At 42.0% G+C, this 21530-nt stretch overlaps 1 protein-coding gene across 6 annotated transcripts in view; it reads left to right on the forward strand.

The window, feature by feature from the left end:
- Positions 1-21530, forward strand: part of EYA2 (EYA transcriptional coactivator and phosphatase 2) — a 91688-nt gene that overhangs the window by 17444 nt on the left and 52714 nt on the right. For 5 of the 6 annotated variants that reach the window (XM_068207615.1, XM_068207613.1, XM_068207616.1 and 2 more), the window contains one exon: positions 20594-20712. In XM_068207615.1, coding sequence (XP_068063716.1) covers positions 20604-20712 — 109 coding nt within the window. In that variant the 5' untranslated portion in view covers positions 20594-20603. Of the gene's footprint in view, positions 1-12165; positions 12188-20593; positions 20713-21530 lie in introns of those variants that run through there. The other variant, XM_068207614.1, reaches the window with a different exon arrangement.

Raw genomic sequence — 21530 nt, forward strand, 5'->3', positions numbered from 1 at the left:
TGCTTCAGAGTATTTATTTCTTATGATCAGAGAAAAAAACAATGTGGGCACAAGATACAAACTGCCATGACCAGGTCACTATTTTGTTGAGAAATAAACCAAATATTTGGGGTTTGCCTCTGAATTATAAATGTTTAGAAAAGCTTAATAATTCATAATGGCTGAACATTCTACTTCTGAGCCTAAAAAATCTGCTTCTGACTAAAAAAATCCTCTTTTTGAAAAAGAACCTGTGGCTGTACAGCTACAACTTTCACTGTTATAACTGCTTTTCCATCCCATCTTAGATGAGTTTGTGAATAGGCTGTATTCTGGCCTGTGGGTCTATCAGAACTGGCAGTTTGTCAGGGAAAAAGAAATTGATGCACTGCACAAAAACCCTGTCTGCAACTGGAGAGCAATCCTATTCTGGCATAATTCTTACTCCAGGATATTTCTGCTGCTGGGGAATATTGTCACCTTGAGCTGTGCCTTCTTGTTTGCTGCTGCTGCCTGGAGTCTGTAAAGTAGAGACTGCAGCCAATACTAGAAGCAGCATAAATTTTTGTTACCAGCAAGAGTCAGTGGTGTTGGGAGAGGGGGAAAGATTATGTGTTTCTGTGCACAAAACTGTGTCTCTTAGGTGTTTATGGAAAGAGAAGGTCCAAAAATGTTTGCTGCAAAAATGTCACTACTTTGTGTCTTTGTAGATGAGAATGGCAGAATTACTTACATGTGTCTGTTTCTAGGGAGAGAATAATTGTTGGAAGTATTTAAAAATGAGAATGATTGAGTATCTAAAACTGTTCCCAACACAAAGTACAAATCTTTTTTTTGACATTTGATCTATAGTGTTCATAGATCTTTTATATACACAGAGGGATTTACTGCTTTGTAATCAAGCTGCTGAAGAAAAACGTTGTCCTTTTATTCGCTGGGGATGGCTGTAACAAATTAAAACAGTTTCCCATTAGCCTTCCCTACTTAGCTGAACCACTTAAAATTACTTGGGACTTTGCCCTTTTCCGACCTCCTCACCTTTGCTCAAGCATTTCTGCTTCCAGGAGTGCAGCAGTGCTGGTCCCACAGCCTCACCTCTGTGCCTGGAGTTACAATTCATGTTGGGCTGCAAGCAGAGAACCAAGACAGAGCCCAGAGTGAAAAGAAATGTTTAGTTTTAAAAGCCTCGTGCACTGCAGGTGATCTCTGACATCAGAGGTTGCTGATGGTGTCAGGAGCTAATTGTAGCTTGATTGCATGTGCGTTTTTCAGTCAGACTGTGCATGCAGATGAAGATAGGTTGTTTTGATTTTAGGTTTTTGTGGGCTCTTGGGTTTGTTTGTTTGTTTGTTTTATTGCTCCTGTGAGGTTTTTGTGGCAATAATGGTTTTACCAGCTTGTGGGCAGAACTGTAGAGCTGAAACAACCAAACCTCTGAGGCTTGTCTGAGCACAGAAGTACATTTAAACAAGTATATGTAAAATTCTCTCATTCTCATGGTTATTAAATGCAACCAGAGTTGTGCTGATCTACAAAACAAACTGAAGGTTTGAAATGGCTTTTCTGTCAAATGTACAAGTCTTGTTTTATGACTGACAGTGCCCTAATGTTAAATGCACACACATTAATCAGTTTTTATTATAAAGTAAAAAGAAGGCAAATATTTGGGTAGTATATATGCAGTTCAATTCCAGATTGCTCATTTTTATAGGAATGGAAGGTCTGGATTTCATAACAAATTCCTAAATCTTGTTTGCTCCTGTCTGTTACTTCTCTTTGTACCCAGGTTCTAAATTCAGGTTTTATACCTCTCACTGGCTTGTAATAGTAACTTGGAGGTGATGTGACCTTTTTTTAGTGCAATGTCATAACCTTGAGAACCTTAGAGAAGATTCTACACTTGGAACAGGGCAGAGAAATGCATGCCATTAACCGAGTTGTTTGTTTGAAATATTTCAGTGATACAAATGGGCACGAGGAGTAGCGACAGGACTGAGAAGTTTTTTACCAAATAAAAATCACTTGTTTGTGCATAGAAGCCTGGCCAGACTGACTTGTTCCTATGCTGGGAAAGAATGCAGGGCAGGCCTGGAGTGACCCCAAGTTTGTGGTGTGCAAGGTGGTTCAAACATCTGACATTGGAGGCACCACGAGTGGAAAATCCCCCTGGCTAACCCTGGGCATGCACACCCTGGGGGATGGCATGCTGATTAATGCCTACAAATTAAATGTCTTGTTTTAGAGACAGCAAAGCTGGCTAGAACTCCAGCTATGTCTCAGCACAAGTAAATACAGTGGGGAGAGAGGCAACTGCACCCTTTGGAAACACAGCATGCTTGTGGGAAGGCAGCAACAGGAAAACAAATGGAACTCAGCAGAGGTGTCTCGTGGTAGCCTACTTCTACACGAATTAGTAGCTAATGCCAGCCCGTAAGATTCAGGAAAAGTTCCAAAAACTGTCCTATCAACCCCAACTGTTCCAGTTTTGAAGTGTTTTTGTTAAGTAAGGGCTAACTTGTCAGAACAAAAAGAGCAGCTGTAGGATTCTTGGCTGGTCGTAGTGAAGATCTCATATCTTAAATATTTTCAGCTATCTGTGGTTATTCCACATAGGTAAAAATAACTTACAGTCTGCATAAATGTGGAGAGTGAATACAAGGAAACACAAGCTGACTGCAAATGTTGCTTGTAGAAGAAAAACATAATCTGTATGTCATTGATCAAAGGAATAAAATCATAGCTGAGGGCAGTTGGGTATCACTAGTGTCTTCTGGTCAAGGGGATGCTGGGATTTAAATAACTCTTGGGATATTGTGAGTTTCAGGTGGGTTGTACAGCATAAGCAATATCTGGCAAAGAAATATGAAAAACTACTGAAGTTTCTGAGACTTTGGAGTATTCTGGACTTCTGAGTATTTGGATTCCCTACTCTTGTATCTCAGGCCATTGGGGTGCCAAGGACAATATTTTGAGCAGTTGAGAAAAGGAAACATTCCCTAATTTTGCAATTGCTGGTGAGTGCTTGCATCCTGGGAGGAGAGCAGCCCAAACAGAGTGTTTGCCTATTGAGGCTTGTCCCTGCTCCAAAGCACACTCTGAGCTTTTTACATATGGAAGTATGCAAGAATTCATAATCTGACCCTCCATTTTATTTGTGTGTATACATAACCTGCAGTTCATTACAGAAATCCTTGCTGCAGCTCTGCCCATGCCCTGTCTGGGAGTGATGCAGAGTCAGGAACAGCATTAGAAATTGCAAGAGGTTTCATACAAAACCAAGAGCTTGAAAGAGCTTATCACTGGTGAGAGAATGATCTCTGGCATTTCATAAATCATCAGCAGGACTAATGTGCTGTTTGGAGATTTGTATCCTTAGCAAATTAATCGTGCTCAGGAACTCTCGGGTAGCAATGTTGGATGAGACTCTGTGCAATGCCTCTCTGCCAAATAAACTGCAGGGAGAAGGGCCTGGGGGATGGGAGGTGGAGAGGAGCAGCCAGGCTCAGCTTTCACATTACCTCAGTGTTGTCCTTGATAGCAGTCTTTAAAAATATCAGTCTTTAAAAACTGTTGAACAGAATGACAGTGAAAAGCTTCTCAGCAACTCGCCTTGCTGTTGGCAGAATACGGAGTGATTTCTGCTTCTCTTACCTTCAGTGTCAGTCCTCACAAGAATCATCCACAGGAAGTTTTTCAGTTGCCTCCCAAGTCTGTAACATCTCAGCTGTCCTCCAGTCCTGGAGAACACATGGTCATCTGGAAGAGTTAGGAGGTGCCACAGGAAAACCTCTTTTTGGAGTGAAGTTCCCCTGGAATTGCATCCGAGTACTCATGTCAAAAACCATAGAGCTTTTCTTGGCATGAACCCAAAGTTTTGGTGTAACCAAGGGTAATTTTGCCAGCCTTTCTAGAATTTCATTTATATGCTCAGTTATTAATAGATTCTTGTGGTATTCACACAACTGTTTTTCCCTTGAATTCACCAAACTTGACATTTGAATTCTAACCCAATTAGCAATATTTGCCATACACTGCAATCTCAAATGCATACTTAGATTTAAGTTTCCATACAGTTAAGGATGTTGTTTATGCCTCTGTATCTGTGATGTTATCTCCTTCTCCCTTTAAAAAATAAATACAAATGTATACCAGGAACCAGAAAAAGTGTTGGGCTATTAATTCATGCCAATTTCCCAGTTGTTGTGTGTAGCCTGCAAATTAATTTCTCTAGCAATGCAGAAGACTAATAAACCCACTCTGTGCACAGGTATTTGATAAACTGAGTTGTACATAGCCTTTATTTGGCTTTTTTCTTTGACTCCACTTTTTTATTAACCAGACTGGAATGCTTCCACTAAGAAGCAAAGCAATTAATTTCAGCATCCTGGAGCCAGGACTGTATTTTGGGGGTTGCCATACATTGCACTAATCTAGAGACCACCACTGCTCATTCAGTGTTCTGGTATAAGTCAGATAACTACAGTTAATGACTAAACCCTCGGTATAAATCTGCTGTGTTTCCAGACAGCTGTTAGATTAGTTCTCTCAATTCTTCTGCTGTGCCAGTGGATGCCAGCAAGTTCCAGATTTAAATGCTTTTTAATGCTTTGTGCAGCACTGGACATATTTTATAGAGCTGAGTATGAGATGTGCTATATTGTGCTTAATAAACTATTCTTTAAAATACCCATGATTCAGCTGCTTGCATGGAAAAATGTATGCTTAGCTTCGAGAAAAATCTTAATTCTTACAGCTTTCACTGTCAGGCTGTTGTTCTTAAAACTTGGACTTTTGCTTAAGGTGTGTGTACGTGCTTTTCAAATTATTTCTCTCACGTTTTTACTGGCAAAGTGGTATGTGGCAGGACAAGGAAAACGTTGCCTTTTTCAATTAGATGTTGTTAACTTCTCTCCATCAAGCCAGAAACTCAAGTTCTTGTGGCAGTCCACAAGAATTGGAGGGAAATAGATGGAGTGTAATTCTAGCAGAAACTTGTTTTGTTTGTTTAGAAATTGTACTGAAAGTTTTTGTGGGTTTTGTTGGGGTTGTTTTGGGTTTTTTTTAATCCAGTGCACATAAAGGTTTCAGAAATTCTTTTTTTCAGTAGTACTCCACAAAGTATTTCAAAAGGCTTTTCTCCAGCTCACATCCCAAGAGCTTTTTACTTCTGTGTCACACATTCTTCTTATTTTGTCTTATTTTCTTAATGACTTTTGTCTCTCTTAGCTTTCACCCACTGGTACATGAACACTAAGGAAGCAGTTCCTAGATGAGTTTAGGAGATGGAGGTTCTGGCACATGTTGTCCTCCCCTGTGAGACCTTGCAGTTTAGAATCTTTGCACCCATTTACTCTGCAATATCTTTTGGTGAAAATGCACCCTATGAACCTTCAGGAACTGTGTTTGAATGCAGGATGCAGGATTTTAAGACATCAGATGATCCCCCAGTGCCAGTTTGTGATTAGAAGCTGAACTAAGCAAGGCTGGTTCTCTTAATAGCGGCATTTCAATTCCACGCTTAAATTTGCAGCTGAACTGAAGGAATGAATGCAGTTGCTGGGCTCCTAAAGAATCACCCCCTCCCAGCAGGCACACAGGCAGTCTTTGTGATGACAGCCTGTAAAACCAGCAGCTGTCCAGGGGTTAGCACATTGGTCATGCTCCATGTGAAGCACGGCAGGACATGTGCGGGCAGGAGATGCACAAACCTGGCACCTCCTCTCCAGATAGGAGCAGACCCACTGGGGTGATGTGACTGGGATAGAGGAGTTACACGGCCAAATGTGAATTAAAGGCAGAGTTTACCCGTGCAGAAGTTGGGTGCTGGAATGAGGATGGATGTTATGTGGTCTAGGAGGGAATAGGAATGTGAGATTTAGGCTTCTGTTTGGTTCTGACAACTGCAGGCAGTGCCTGCTCCCTGCACAGGCACAAGAGCAGAGAAAGGTTCTGAAGTGGTAAGCAGAAGTTAGAAATACACTGGTTTCATGGCATTTTTCATAGGTGTAGGGCTGCTTTTCTGTCTTTGGTGTTTAGATATTTTTCTTCCTCATATCCTTGTGCTGATTTACCTGAGTGCAGCATGTTGTCTCCATAATTTTGAGCTCATTGTGCTCAGAAGTGTAAAAATGCAGAAACCCCTGTTTTACAGAGGAGGGGAATAGAGGCAGGCAGGTTAAATAGGAGTTGGCTTTGTAAACTACTCTGGTAACAGGAAACTTGTGGCTAACACAGGACTGAATCCAAGTCTGCCTTACGAGAGCCCTGGCCACTGGATCATGGCATCAAACTTGCCATTTCTGACTACTCCACTCAAGAAATAAAGTAAATTGTTTTTCTAATAGCAGTTCTATTTGTGTTAGTATTTTAAGGTGGCTCTCTAATTAGTGATTGAGGGAAATTAATGTAGAACTGTAACTTGCTTGAGCTCAGATACCTTTGCTCCTATTTTTGTATTACTCCTATCTATGCACTAATTAAAAAAAGAAAGCAAAACACAATCTGAAATTAGGCACAGTCCCCTTTCTCCTTGTTTTTTTTTTTTTTTTCACTAGAGTTACCAGATTTTCTGTGAAGGGGAAAAAGAGGTGAGCTGCTGTATTTTTTTTTTTTTTAAGCCAAGCACTACACTCATATATTTTGCACTGTTGATTTTATTTTTTTTTATTTTCTGGTTGCTCATTGCTGCAAACAGTTGGAGTCAGCAAGAGCATCTTTGCGTGCTGCTTGTGAGTGAATTGGACAAATCTGTGCCATCCTGTAGTAGCTGGAGGCAGGAAATGACTTTGATTCTTTTGTCTGTGCTAGAAGTTACTCCATAGAAGTGTCAGAGAAAAGCGACACTGAAGGTGATGAGCTGAAGTTAATCCAATGTCAGGAAACACATGCCCTGTTGAACCAGGCTGTCAGGCTGCTCTTCTGGGCTGTGGACAGGTGAGGGCCTTTGAAGTCCTATGTGTGCAAGCGAAATTTGCCTTTAAACTGAGGAAATTGCAGATCAAATCTGAGTTTTAATTCTAAGGCAGTCACCTTCTCCATGGCACATGTGAGCTTGTTCTCAAATATCCAAGCAGTGAAAGTTGGCTTTTACTTGCAGCTGGATTTTTTAATCTGTACAGATGACAAAACTCTTTTCTTAGATTATCTGTACGAACACTAGGAGCTGCCTTTTTCTGTACCTGCAGGGAATTATCTCGAATTATCTGTGAATGACACAGTTGCCTCTTGCTGGTTTGGATCCCTCTTGTTCCCAGCAGTCCCAAATTGGGCTTGAGTGGCTGCTGTTGGCAGGTGGCCTCAGAGGTGATGAGCTGTGTCACAGAGTGGCTTCTTGAGAGTTCGACCGGGGCTCCCAAGGGTATAATATGATAGGAGAAAAGTGCTCATTAGAGAAACAAAGTGGGCTTTAAGATGCTAGTTTTGCCACTGAAGCTGTGAACATCTAATAAAAGATAGCATGGTTTGTCATCATTGAAAGTTGCCCTTTTTTTTTTTTTTTTTTTTTTTTGTATTTGACAGGACTTTAGAAGAATTTGAAGCCATCAGAAAAGTTAGGTTATAGTAATCAGACCCTATTTTTTTCATTTATTTTAATTTTTGGTAGTGAGGGAAAAAGTGCATTTTCACCTTAAAACAAAGCTGTAAAAGGAGTCTGTAACTTGTGTGTGCCTCCCCATACAAACACCATGCTGGCTATCCCATTAGGAGTGCTTGTTGGTACAGCTGATGAAAGTTACTGCTTGAAATCTGCCTTGAATGTTCTTACATGTTCTGGTGCTAACCAAGTGACAAAAAGCTGTTACAGCACCACACATGCTTCTGACTTTTATCACAGGTCAAGGTGGTCCCTTATTTGAGAGTTGGTGCTTAAAGAATTTTTAAATGTAGTGAAATTTTGAATGGAATATGGAGCTCTTCTGCTAGGTAATGAGGTTTCTTTAAAAAAAATGAAGGTAGCAATTGAAAGATGCTGCTATTACACGGCTGTCTAGTTGTCTGTGTGAAATAAGCTGGTGGCGTCTGTCCAGTTGCAGACAGATGTCCACATCACAAATCATCAGACTCCTTTTATAGAGCAGAGAAAATCAGCCCACGCTCGTTCAGTTCAAGCCAGGAGGGATACAGTGAGGAAACCTTGCATTTCTCCTCTGTTCCATCTGCATAAAGGAGAAAAACACACATATGTGTCTCTTTCCAGAGAGCTGTTCCAGCATCACTGAATAGGAGCAAATGTCCTCCCGGGAAAGCATAACTGAAAAGTACTGGAAAGGGAAAATTTGTTGAGACAGATGTGCTCTTGTATAGATCAAGTATTTTTCTTTGAATAGTCTGGTGGAATTTGCAGTTGTGCATGTTAATTCTCCTGGCTGACAGGTAGCTGGCTGGTGGGTTTTGTAGGCTCAGTTTGGTGTGATGGACAGATGAGAGGCACTGTTATGTTACACTTTGGTCCCTGCTACTGCTGCTAATTTTGACATGCCATTGTAAAACTCTTTACTTTTCATATATGAGAAGGTGTTAGATTAAGTGGTTGGCTAATGGGCATCTTTGTTCCAGTTACAAACTCATGGTCTCTTTCAGCACTTTTCCATTTACTGCCCTGACTTCTGTTTGTGGCAGCAGTGGCAAGAGCAAGGCTGCCAAATTTATTTTAAAGGTCATGGTGTATGGTGCCAACCCTAATCTCTCTTGGTGCCAAACTTGGCTCCAGCAGCAGTAGCTCTACATTGTTATTCTTGTGCAACACTTGCATTACATCATGGTGAAAGGAGGAAAAGATTTTGAAAATTTCAGTTATTCAAATGCGATATTCACAGTGGGGAAAAACAAGACGGAAAACAAAACTCCTGCAGTTCAAATGTCAGTGTCCCTCTGTACTTTAAGTTATTTGAGGCCTGTTTAATATCATAAAATGGCACTTCCAGGAAGTGTTTTTCATTATCAGATCAGGTTTTGCAAAGGAAAACAGGGACATTTGTGTACATGGCATTGGGTGGTGCATTTGTTTTATTTGGGGTTTTTTACTACCGTGCTGTCCTGCAGAGCATCAGTGACTGGATGGCAGGATTTCTGTGACTCCTCTTTGTTAATATCCTCTGGTTATCCCTGCAAAAATTCCTTCCCTCTGTCTTGAAAATAAACCTAACAGCCAGCAGTTTTGGGAGCTTGGGCCCGGGTTAATTTCACCTGGGCTTAAAGAAAAAAGCGTCAGCCTGTCCCACCAAAACTCGTAGGAAATCAGACCTTGGCCCACCTGAACACACAAAGTGAATCATGCTGTCCCATTTGTTATTCCTGTGTTATTTTAGCCTGACTTTCAAATACCCACAGAAACAAATTATTAATGGAGTTAATATCAAGGAAAACACTGCTCTGAGTAGATTCCTGTTCCCCTTGGCTTTTTCCACACTATTAACTGGTATGAGTAACAAAGTGCATTTTGCTCAAGCACTGCTTTTAATTATTGTCCTTTTTTCTCTTAACATCTCCAAGATGAGTAGCAATTCCATTGTGATACTTTGCTCGCTGCATTTGTGCTGTAGCTCTTTAAAAGGAGAAATCTGCTGCACTTTTATCTAGGAACTGCCATTGTCAGCCAACCTCTTGATTCAGTTTGTCCCTTTTGAGCCTTCCAGTTTTAGACACAGGAACAAAAAAATTGACATTTCAGTATTCCTACTGGTGAGGTAACCAACTTCTACTACAGAAATATTATTCATAATGACAATTGATTTTTATTTTGAGTCAAAAATGGAGAGAAAAGATGGCTTTAGTTGTATCTTTGAAGAAAAGGAGGGTAGGATAACTTCTTGAATTCAGCTGAGTGATAGCCTCTCTTCCAGGAGCATCCTCTCCTCTTCTCCAAGAGGAAGGATTGCGACTAAGGGAATGTTAGAAGTTCATTAATCTGATTTATGTAACCACATAGTCACTAAATCCAGTAACCTGACTTGCTTGGTATCTAAACAGGGAAGGTGTATCAGAGTACAGTTGGATTTCCTCATCCAGGCCGTGCAGTGGGGAAGCAGCTTCAGGGTTAAATGGTATTGAGTGAGCAGCTGCATGTGCAGTGCCCTTCATCGCAGCTGCAGTAGTTCTGGACCAGCCTTGCCTACAGCATTTGTGTAAGCAGCATCAAAAGGAGGGGAGCAGCTCTTGTTGTATTATAAGGATCAACTGGTTTGGCTCAACATGTTTGAAGATGACCCAGCCAGAAATTCACTGTTGATCACAGAATGGTTGAAACTTTGTGAACCTGGTATTTCTGGAAATTGTAGCACTGCCAGAGCAGTTCTGTTCAGAAGTGCCATAGTCATATCACCATCAGTGCTCTTTTACTGATAAGGAAAACGAGGCAATCAGAGATTCTTCAGCCTTCTACACACACAACAGCTCTTTGCTGTCTTCTCTGCTTGGAGAAAGTCTGACTTGAGGGATTTAACCAAGGAGAGAGTACGTCATTCTCACTCCAGCCTCACCTGTACTGTTATCCTAGACTTTTCCCTCACATCCAAAGTCCTTTAGCTAACTTACGTTTCATAGTTCTTTTCCCATAGCTCTTTCTGAATTATTATTCCCCAAGTGCTCCTCCTTTACAGGCTGAGAACGGAGGTGCTGACACAGGCCTGTTATAAAGGGGCAGCCCTACCTTTCTTAGTGGGTTGCTGGAGCCATTGCAGGACTCTGACAGGTTTGAGAAGTAAATCAAAATGGTGAAGAAATTCTCATAGTCTGGGAATGGAGAGATTTTGGACCAAAAATGAGTGAGAGAACATGCCCTGAAGGACAGGTCTCGTGCCTCGCCTCCTTCTTGGCTGTCTCATGTTCACGTTGGTCATTATTCATTGGCATGGATATCAATACTCCAGCAGTGTAACAGATTCCACCTAAAGATTTCAGAAGACTTTCCAGCCCCTAAAAAGAGCTTAATTGGCAATTTATACTGTAGTTCCCAGTTTTACAGAGGCCTTAATGGAGTCCTGAGAAACTTGCCCAATCTCATAGCGATTGGAAGAACTCAATGTTACTTCAAGGTAAACTGCAGCCCTAGGGAAAATTATATATATATATATCTTTTGTTACTGCAGTTTATTTAAGGCTGCAGTACCTGGAGGTCTCACAGAGAGTAGGACAGCATTGCACTGGTGAATGCTTCACATGCATAAAGAGGAACACTTGTCCTGCAGCTTCTCCAGGTCAGGAAGCACAGTGGTGGCACAAAGGACTCGCCCAGGAATCAGCTGAGTTGCCAGGGCAGAGCAGGGAGAAAACCCCAGGTTTTCTGAGTGTCAGAGCAGGGTTTGATCTGCTATTTCTGTGTGACAGAATTAATCTCATTGTGTCCTCTGTGAGAGCTTTCCCGTTGTGAGTGAGTGCCACTTTTTCCTGCACATACTTACCTGTGTGGATTTTAGTAAGAGTATTACTTCTCAAAGCAGCATGAGCAAGTATTTTCTAATACATTGATTTTTCTGTGGGAGCTTCATGGAATCATAGAATGGCTTGGGTTGGAAGAGACCTTAAAGATCATCTTGTTCCAACCCCCCTGCCACTAGACCAACTTGCTCACACAGTGAGGCTTGGGGCAGCTTTGTGCATGGTGCATCACTACCTTTTGAATGAGGAGTTTTTTGTTAGGATGTGGGTGGTATAAATGCTCTAAACTTTCTGGAAAATGTTTTCCCTTGGCACTTGTTCCAGCTAATGGCCAACTTTCACTGCATTAAACTGTGCAGGGATAGAATTCCTGCTGCCCTGCAGCTCCAGCTGTGTGCTGTGTGAGGTGCTTTCCCTTCCAAGCCCTCTGCAACTTATGATGATTTATCTTGTCCTGCTGCATCAAATGGAGTTTCAGAGAAGTTATTACTTGCCTCACCGAATAGTTAGTTTTACAAAAATTATTGCCTAAAAGTAGTTTCTCTCATGCCACTGGAGTCTGGGCAGGTGTGCCCAAGGCTCCACTGGTGAGCAAGGAAAGCTCTGTTTTCTATTTGTGATTTTCCACTATTTTTTGAAGCAGATTTTTTTTTTTCTGTGATGTTCAGTGCTTTATTGTCTCCACTTCATCCTGGTATGGTAGAGCTGAAGTAGTTTCTGGATGCTTAATTTTGCTTATGTAATTGCTTTATGTTACAGCGTATTGATGATGAAAATGTTTTACAAAAGAAGGCCCTGCAAACACACACACCTGAGAATGAGTTTTTTCCTGGTAACACCAGAGTTTCATTTTCCAGCATAGATGCTGCTCTTTACTCACCATGACATGTGAGGAGAAAGCAGAAAACTGAGGGGAATAAACTCTTAATTTCATGTGTATATATCTATTTGTGTCTTTAGCCCTTGTGATTCTGAGGAGAAGGAGTAAAAAATGTAGTTATTCAAGGTGGAAAGAGGTGCCTAAATAGTGACAATTGTCATGAGCTGGATTCTGCAGCCCTTGGCTTGGGAAGCCCTGACTCTGGGAGCAGTTATTTTGCAGTTATTTATGAAGGGCCTTAATTCTGCAGCTGGAGCTGCTGGAGTGGTTTTCTGCAGTCACATGCAGCCCTTGCGTGCCTGGGGGATCTGAATAGGAAGAGGTGTGATGAAATTAAAAAGCTTGTGAATGTCAAATAGGAATGTGGAAGCTGAAAGAGATTATTTGTGTACTTTTGTATGTATGCATACACATACAACTTTATATTTCAAATCACTGTAGGCTGTAAGCTCACAGTATTTCTTTATCAGTGTATCCTGTTCTGTGTGGTACTTGCTTGTTCACAGTAAGAAAGCTGAGTAAGTTTATGCTTTGGAAAATAATATCTTTGCAAGGGTTGCTCCACTTGGCAAATAGATCCAACAGACCAAAAAAAGGCTTTGTGAAAAATTCTACTTTCTCATTTTAACTTAGAATAAGTGAAATACTGTTCTTGAAATGAATTTTAAAAGACCCAGTGACTCCAGCCAGTGTCATGATGTATTTCTGGTCGGGCTGCCAGGTTGAAGGTCTGTGGTGTGAGCCCCATCATGAGCTCACTCTAATTTCCGAGCTGCCTCTGAGTGTGCTTTCAGAATGAATGGTGAAGGTGCCTTGTCTTGGGTGGTTTTATGTGCACTGAATCCCCTTTACTATGGACTGCTCAGCCAGAAATGTTGCTGCTCCCCCTGCTCTATCTTCCTTCAAACTCTCCCATTTTAATTGCAGGAAATGCAGGGGAATCCCAGCCAAGGTCATCCCCATTTTTCACCTTAGTGTACTGTGTCTGCAGGGGGGATCAGGAAAACAGCACCTGGAGAAGGCAGTAGTGAAGCCCTGCTAGGAGGAGGAAGAACATTTTTTTTTAAATTAACAGGTCTGAGCCAAAAAAGAAATAGTGTATTTAAAGAAAAAAAAAAAAAGAAATAGTATATTTAAAGAAAAAAATAGTATATTTAAAGAAAAATCAATGAAAAGCAGACTGGAATAGCAGGTGATGAAGCCTGGTGAAGCAAGTCAATGCTTCTGGAAATTCAGGACTTCCAGGGAAACAAGGCATGCAGTTATTTGTGCCGGTTCCAAGCACTGAAAAATCTTAAGGCTGACTTTCCTTCCAAAAAAAGAGGGAAAAAAAAAGTTAATGCGCCTCAAAAAATTCACGAGACAGGAATTTTCATCTGTTTTTCACTGTCTGGTCTATGGGTTAGAGCAAGACAGAAAACTTCCAGTGAAAGTAAAATTTTGATAAAAAGACTTTCATTCAAAGAAAAAAAAAGACAAAACACAGAAACCATGTGGGGAAAGATTTTAAAGCTGATTGAATACTTTGGTTATTTTTAAACAATAGTGGTTTCAGAAGTGTGAAAGAATTGATAGAATTGATGTATTTTGTTATTTTTTCTCAGTTATTCTTCTTAAACTTGTTTAGAATTAACACTTAAAAAAAAAAAAAAAGGAATTAAAAAATCTCAGTGTTAACCAAACATTTTTTTTTCCTTACCTATCACATAACTTTTGTCTTGTTTCTCTTGGCTTCATCCTTAGCCTGAGATGACACGTGCTGGAGGCCAGTGCAGCTCTGTACCCCCACCCCAGGGCTGTGCTACAGCCATAGTGAGGACTCCTCTTCCTTTTGTGTCTGAAACAGGCTGGGCAATGATAAATCCAGACAAGTACTGCTGCTTTTATTGTGTAGTTACATCAGTAAAAAGCAGCTCTCAGGAATATAAACAGCCCGAGGCTTCTGCCCTGCAGGTCACCTTGAAAGGATGTCTTGTCATCGAGCCTGCGCCGCCAGTCTTGGACGTGAGCATTAATGCCAGCCCAGGGTGAAGTTCATGCCTGTTCAGGCTTTCCCTGCGTGCATCTATCAGATGCGCTTGTGGGTGAACTGAGACTCATTATAAAAGAGAAAACAGGGTCATGGCTTTCACCTGCTGAAGCATTTTTGAGTTTCTGAAATGGAACAAAGAATCTATTATAGATCAAGAGAAGAACGGCCAAACAGAGCGGGGAGGAATGTACTGACAGAGGAAATGAAATTACTTTCCTCTGCTTTTGAAATGTGTGGATAGAAGTAGCCAAAATCTTCAGTGTGGGAGATTCCCTATGATTATACCATGTGGAAGGTGGCTGCAAGATAACACTGTTTTCTTTGCTTATGAATGATTCCTTTATTTTTGTACAGAAGCAGAGTAAAATTGGGAGCAGAATTTTGCTACCAAATGTCCTGGCAAGGCTGCCTAAACTACTAAGCTTCCCATGGAGTTAAAACAGTAGAAGTTTTAATTCCCAATGAAAATTAATGAGCCATAGCAGGTGCTTTTGAAAATTTTATCCATATGGGAAAAAAATTAATCTTGTGTTTCCTAGGAATGAATTAAACTCAAACTTTTTAGGACTGGGATGGGTTTTGTTTGTTTTCTCTGAATCTGAGAGTGAGAAAGCCATCTTCAGATTTTTCTGCATGTGATTCACTTCTGAAATATAGTGGGGAATCAGACTGTCATATTTTTAATTATGAATACCACTGGAATCATCAAGTATTTCTTAGCAATCTGCACCGTTTTTTTTAGGAGGGTAGAAAGATGAAAGCGGTTGATTACTGATTAAAACCAGATAAAGTCACGGAAGCAAGACACAAATGTTGCTCTTGCAATTGGGCTGCAATCTCTGTCTCTACTCCTCCCCTTCCCAGCAGAGCTAAAAGCAGAGGACTTGGCTTGTACCACTCCTGCCTAGGGCTCTGTGTTGGCATATGCATATGTTTAGGAAGATCTAGTGGTTTAAGCTTGTATTTGGCCTCCATCCAGCTACAAGTAAAAATTCTTGAGAAGATCACTGCATGAGATTGTTGCAGGGAGCATAATTTCTGAGAAACCTTGCAATTTCTCACTCCCTTGAAGTACTTGTCCTTTCCACTGTAGGCTCTGGCAGGTTTTTCCCAAGGGGAGCAGTTTCGGTTTTTTCACCTGCAGGGCTCCTACCTCTTCAGTTCCTTCACTGATGACAGATGCAGAGCTCATTCTCCTTTTTCCCACAGCCATGCCAGCTTCCCTCCCCTTGGTGTCTTTCACTCCTGACTGTCCTTTCTGTTGCTGAGATGCCCTCCTGCAGACTGGTGTCATTTTGGGGAAAATGCCCTGCTTTTCCTTGCACATATTCCCTCTGAAATCTCTCAATCACTCAGCCATTGAGTTTACCCTGGTACCTCATACTACCCAGGTGTATTTTTTGCTGAAAATGCTCTGAAAGCTCTCCTTTGAATGTTTTTTTTTTACCATTCAGGTACATTTTGAAGCCAGAATTCTGTCTTCTCACCCCAGAAATGGAGTAGAGATGAGTGAAAAGTGCAGATTCCCAGGCATAAGTCCACTGCCTCCGTGGGGAGGATGGAAGTGCCCCGAGCTGCCTTTAGTGTGTTGTGGGGAGGATGTTAATAACAAGTGGGAGCACACTGAGAGAGGATTGAGGTTCTGCCTGAGCAGCAGAGCTCCAGGCTTTGGAAGGAGACTCCTTGATCTGTGGCTGGTGCCTTCTGGCTTGTCAGCTGTGCTGGGCAGAGCTGTGGTGAGGTTCCATCTGCCCACAATGCCATGGTGGTTTCCTGATCCACCCTTTCAAAATATGATCCATGGAGATCTCATCACCTTGCAGACTCAGTCTGCACACCTGATGCCTTGACAGGCTGCCTAGAACAGAGGCTAGGCAGTGTTAAAGGAATAAAGGAAGGATTTCTTAAAAGGCCTTCACTGGATACTCCTTGGGCAGTACAAGAGCCTGGCCAGGGCTACACCCAAGGTGGACGACGGGTCACGAGTTTTCACACTTTTATAAGTTTTGGTCCATTTACATATTGGGGTTAATTGTCCAATTCCAGCCTCAGGTTATGCAGTCTCATCCTCCCAGTTTGCTCTCCTCAGTTCCCTGTTGTTTATACTTTTTGGGCCTGAAGCTGTTATAGTGCCCTTAGTTCTCAGGCTGAAAAAGGATTGTGTTGTCGGACTAAACTGTGAGAACTTGCTAACAGTCTATGTGAAGTTCAGAGTTATGTATTAATGCAGTACAGAATCTGGAAAATATGAAAGCTAAAACTTAAGGCATCACACCGGGTCCCTCCATGGCACTGGACACCCGTTTTTGAGTACTTTGCTGGAGAGAGATTAGATCACTCAGCAGTTCTGTCTTCAGCACACATTTGACTGCCTTGACTCGGGTCAGGAATCACTGCCTTCAAAACATCACTGTAAAAGAATAGGGGATTTGCCAGTTGCCCCAACACCTCAGTCAAAAATCTGAAACCTTAAATTGTTTAATCTGGCATTCCTAGCTTCAAAATTACTGAAAAGAAAAAAAAAATCAACTTTTATTTCTATTTTTTCCTTCCTAAATGTTAGAAAAAAGTTTCTGTTTTTGGCAGAGATTTTGTGGGCTAACTTTCAGGGCAAAATACTGGGGTTTGGGTTGGGGATTCTAATGGAAAAGCTGAGCAACAAATTCACACAAGGTTCTTCTTAATTACAGAAGCCAAAAGCTCTTCCAGATGTCTGTTAGCCCTGCATGCTAGATGCTGCCATCACTGGTTTTAATAAAAGCTCATATTCAGCAAACTTTATTACTGATTTACTGTACACTGCTTAAGCCAGAAAATGTTTTTTCTCTAAAAAGAAAACAAAGACCTGATATTTTCATCAGTTGCACTCCAGCATGTCATTTACTGTGTTAAATACCAGCCCTGTTCCATTATTTGACTGTTTTCTGTAGCTTGCCATCATTAAAACTGGAATTTCAGAAACTCTTGTCAAGAAGTCCATAGGCAAGAAATGCACATGAATAAATCAGTAAATGGTGCGTGCAAAGCAGGCAAAGCCACTAACAGCACTCATACGTGACATGCACAACCAGACAGGCAGTTCTGTGAAAAGTTACCTGTTTGTACATGCAACTAATACAGACTAAACTAAAACGAGAGCTGAAAAAACAGGAAAATATGATGTGCCTTGGTGAATACAAAAGTGAACAGAACAAAACTAGTAGAAAAACCATCAGGCAGAGAGTAGCTAATGAAATCTCTGAACAATGGTGTAATTAAAGTGCATTAATCACTATAAAAGATCATTTCCCTTTAAACATCTGCTCCTGTTCACTTGGCAACAGCCTGGGCAGTGTCATGAATGATGGGGCTTTGGATTATGCTGAAGGGCATGTGTTATCTGACAAACAAGGTGGAACAGCCCCAGCTTGACAGGATCTGTGGCAGCAGTGCTTTCCCTCAGTTCAGGGATAGCACTAAGGAAGTAAGGGGAAAAGACATGAGATGGTGCTCAGAGTGGAAAGGAAGAGCTTGTATAAAATGGAACCTCACCTTCTCAGCCATGCAGACAAAATTAATTGGGTGCTGGTGGATTTGAATAAACTAATTCCTTAAATCCTCGGGGAAAAAAAAAGCCCCTGCCCGCCCTGCTCCTTTTCAGAGAGCCTCAGAAGCCACAGCTCGTACCTTATTCTGCCCCACTGAGAAGCCCCACAAAATTCTTCCTGAGCCCTTTCTCTGTGGCAGCTGGCTTTTCTGGAGAAAAAGCTCTGGCACAAGTTCAGTGTGCAGAAGAAGGGTTGTGACCATCCCTTACTGCCCTGCAGTCTGTGCTTCGGTACCAGACGGAGCAGAACTTCCTGCAGTGCTGAGTGAAGCCTCTCGTGAGCTGTGCTCTGAGTTCAGTCATGGATTGCTGTTTCAGCTCTGTCTCTGGGTTTGAGTCCCTTGGGTAGGATTTTTTACACCTGGGGACTATTTTTTTGTATCTTTGCACACATCTGCCTCCTTGTTGCGTTTCCAGGCCGTCGGTGGCGCGGGCACTGGCTGTGGGTACAATCGGTGGCCCTGTGCTTCTCCATTTTCAGTTTGTCTGTATCTAAGGCAGGGAGGGGGAGCCAGTTGTGCTCCTCTTACAAGGACACATCTGAAGGTGGAACCCTTTGAGACCCACTAGCAACAACGGTGCAGCTGCAGAGCAAGGCTGATTTTTATGCTGCTCTTGTTTCCTTAGCACATCTGTAGCAGGTAGCATTTGGGGACAAAGGGATGACACAAGGGTTGGATCCAGAACATTTCTACCACGCTGGTCATCCATGAGGTCTCCTTCATGGCACATACTTGGGAAGCCTTTGGAATTGAGGCTGTGTTGGTGATGAGATACCTACGTGGATTTCCAAGGGAGGCAGACAGATCCCACCTGGACAGAGGAGGATTGAGGTTGTGGACACTGTACATGGTTATGCCTCTTCATGCCTGTTTTTGGTAGTTCTGTATATTCACAGAGGGGTCATGGTTTTTTCTGTCTGGGCAGCTGTCAGGTGAGAAAGTGAAAATGAATTTAGCTTTGGTTTTGCTGTTTAGTTACAGGTGAAATGATCTGGTTTGTGCTTGTTCTGAACAATACTTGCCCTCCCTCACAGGGACTTGCAGGCTTTATAAAAAGGACTGGGTAGGTTCAGAGGAAAAGTATGTGGTTTTCTGGTTCTCAAAGCTGGTAAAGCCATACAGGGGTATTTAAAGAGAAAATCAAAACAAACCTCTTGGCTTCTCCCAGAAGCAAATAGATTGGTATTGCAGAAGCCTGACGATTTCACCTTTGTGTGCTGCTCTCTTTAACTTTGGGGTGTTTTAGGTGTGCTGGGGATTGTTACCAGCCAGGTGCTGCCTGCATAGTCCAGCTCGGGGAGGTGCCAGCCTGGGAGCAGGGATGTGCCAGCTGCCTTGGCAGGCACATTCAGTGATGAGAGAAGGGAAGCCTGACCAAGCTGCAGCCAGGATCCACTCACCACCGAATTCCCTCTCCCCCATCAGCTCTTGCTCAGACCCTGCTCTGTCCAAGAGCACAGTTATGCTTTCCCCTAACAGCCCTAATTCCACCCACTGACTTCCACAGAACTGAACTGAGGTTCTGAACTAAGGTTGTGCTCTGTGTGGCCATGGAAATCAAAGAACTACCCAGAATCTCTTGAGTTCTCTGTTCATCATCTGTTATGGGCTTGAACCAAAAGCTGCAGGTTTAGTCTTGGAAAATCCAAATACGTTTCCATTGTATTGTGTGTATTTAAAAAGAAATAAAGACAGTTAACTGAGAAATTTAGCTCCAGGTTTTCCTTGCCCAGTGGGTTCTTCAGTTCTGGACACAGGCCCTGGTTGCACAGGGAACAAGGGGAGAACATGATGGGAGTGAAGATTTCAAGGAAACCTGCCTTTCATAAAAGGAGTTGTGCAGGTATCAAATGTGCCAGACTTTATTGTACTCACCCCATTGTCTTCACCAAAACTTGCAGACATAGGTGTGTAAATCTGTGCACTTAATGACATATTTTGTACCCATTCAAAACATCCAACACTTCAAGGGAAGCAAGCAGCTGAAAAGGTCTGCAGGTAAGCACATGAATTGAAAATGTGTGCACAGGAATAGACCTATTGATTTGATGCATAAGGTCTGAAATAATGATTTGGTCCTTGTTTCTGGACTGTTTTGGTAATGCAGAGGTTGTAAGCTTTCATGGTGGTGTAGGTCATGTGCACACATGAAGAATTCTGTTTTTCTTCAGAGATATAAGTCCTAGCTGTCGATCATTTGAAGTTTTTGGTTGTATCAGAGGAGGTTGCTCATGTGGAAGGGACTGTCCTTGTATCACTGCCACCTAATGGCCAGGACATTGTAGTGGGGTGCCTGGTTTGGGTGTCCCCTGGAAAACTGATCCTGTCACCAGTACTAACTTTATTACCTTGTAAGACTCGATAATGATCCTAACTGCCCGCAGCTTCATCTTCAGCCTGCTACAGTCTGCTCTGCAGCCTCACTGGACACTGCTGTGTGTATTCTTGCTTTGATGGCATATGAGAGATCTGGAATTTGGTTTTTGTATGGCAAAATCCAGGAAGAAAGGGAACTCATTAATCAGATGGGCGTAATCTCCAAGGAAGCAAGTACTGCATTTTAATTCAGCATTTCCCTTTGATGAAAACTTTAGTGAATGTTATTATGTGGAATTTATATGAAGCCTGGGTTTAGGTAATCAGCTTTAATATTTATACTCTTAGGGAAAAAAAATTGAATCATTAGTAAGCATGCATAATTAATGAATAAATTGTATTTTTCCTTTGTTTTCCTTCAGGTATAAGGAAATGCTAGATCTAGTGATATCACCCAGTCTGACTGTAAATAGAGAGTGCCCTGACAGACTGAAGCTTAACCTTTCTCACATTTATGCCACGGCTCCAGATGACATAGAAGGTAGGCTGCTCTTCTGCTTGCTGTTTGCTACTTTAACATAAAATACATGAATATATGTTACCAAAGGGCCACTGCAAGGCCTCTGCTTCTGGCAATTAGTTCTACAGTGTAGTGAGCAACTGAGATTTTTGAGGTGGCTTTTTTTTTGGGTTTTTTTTTTTGGTTTTTTTGTATACTCGCCAGCTGTGGTTGAATCCTTTAGTTCCACAATGGCTTGAATGCAAATGGAATAGAAATATTTCATATGCAATTATATATCTGTGTATAGTTGGTGCCTGCATTTACACACATGCATGTGTAGATTTTTGTTCCACTGCACGAATTGCAGGTGTAAACCGTATTTTGTGTGGACCTGGTAGTTTTTGCTGGAGCCCCAGTGGTGGTGTGAACGTGAGCCCTGGGCTTTGGTGGCTCTGCTGCTGCTGCTGTTAAGGTGGGGGCTCCCAGGCCCAGAAATGTATTGAGCAGCCTGAAAACCTCCTGCCAAAGCAGCTCTGTGCCCCAGTTTGCATTGCTCTGACACCTCTGCTGCCATCCCCAAATGGTCAGCCCTGCTGGCCTCTGCTCTGGAGTTTCACATTTGGCAGGTACCAGGGACAAATTCTTTCAGTGGTTGAGTTGAGGCTCTGATGGAAATTTATCTGCACTCCTCCTTCACCCCCCTACCCCATCCTACTGTTCAAGTGAAGGAAACAGAAGAATGTTAAATCTGCTAAAAAAATTATTGGCAAGTGATGCAGCTGAACTAGTTCTTGCTAGTACAATCCCAGCTATTGTTTGCTGCGGTCAGGATCTGTCAGCCTTCCTGTTAGAGGGGA

Source organism: Anomalospiza imberbis, chromosome 17, assembly GCF_031753505.1.
Source record: "Anomalospiza imberbis isolate Cuckoo-Finch-1a 21T00152 chromosome 17, ASM3175350v1, whole genome shotgun sequence".
NCBI classification, from domain to species: domain Eukaryota; kingdom Metazoa; phylum Chordata; class Aves; order Passeriformes; family Viduidae; genus Anomalospiza; species Anomalospiza imberbis.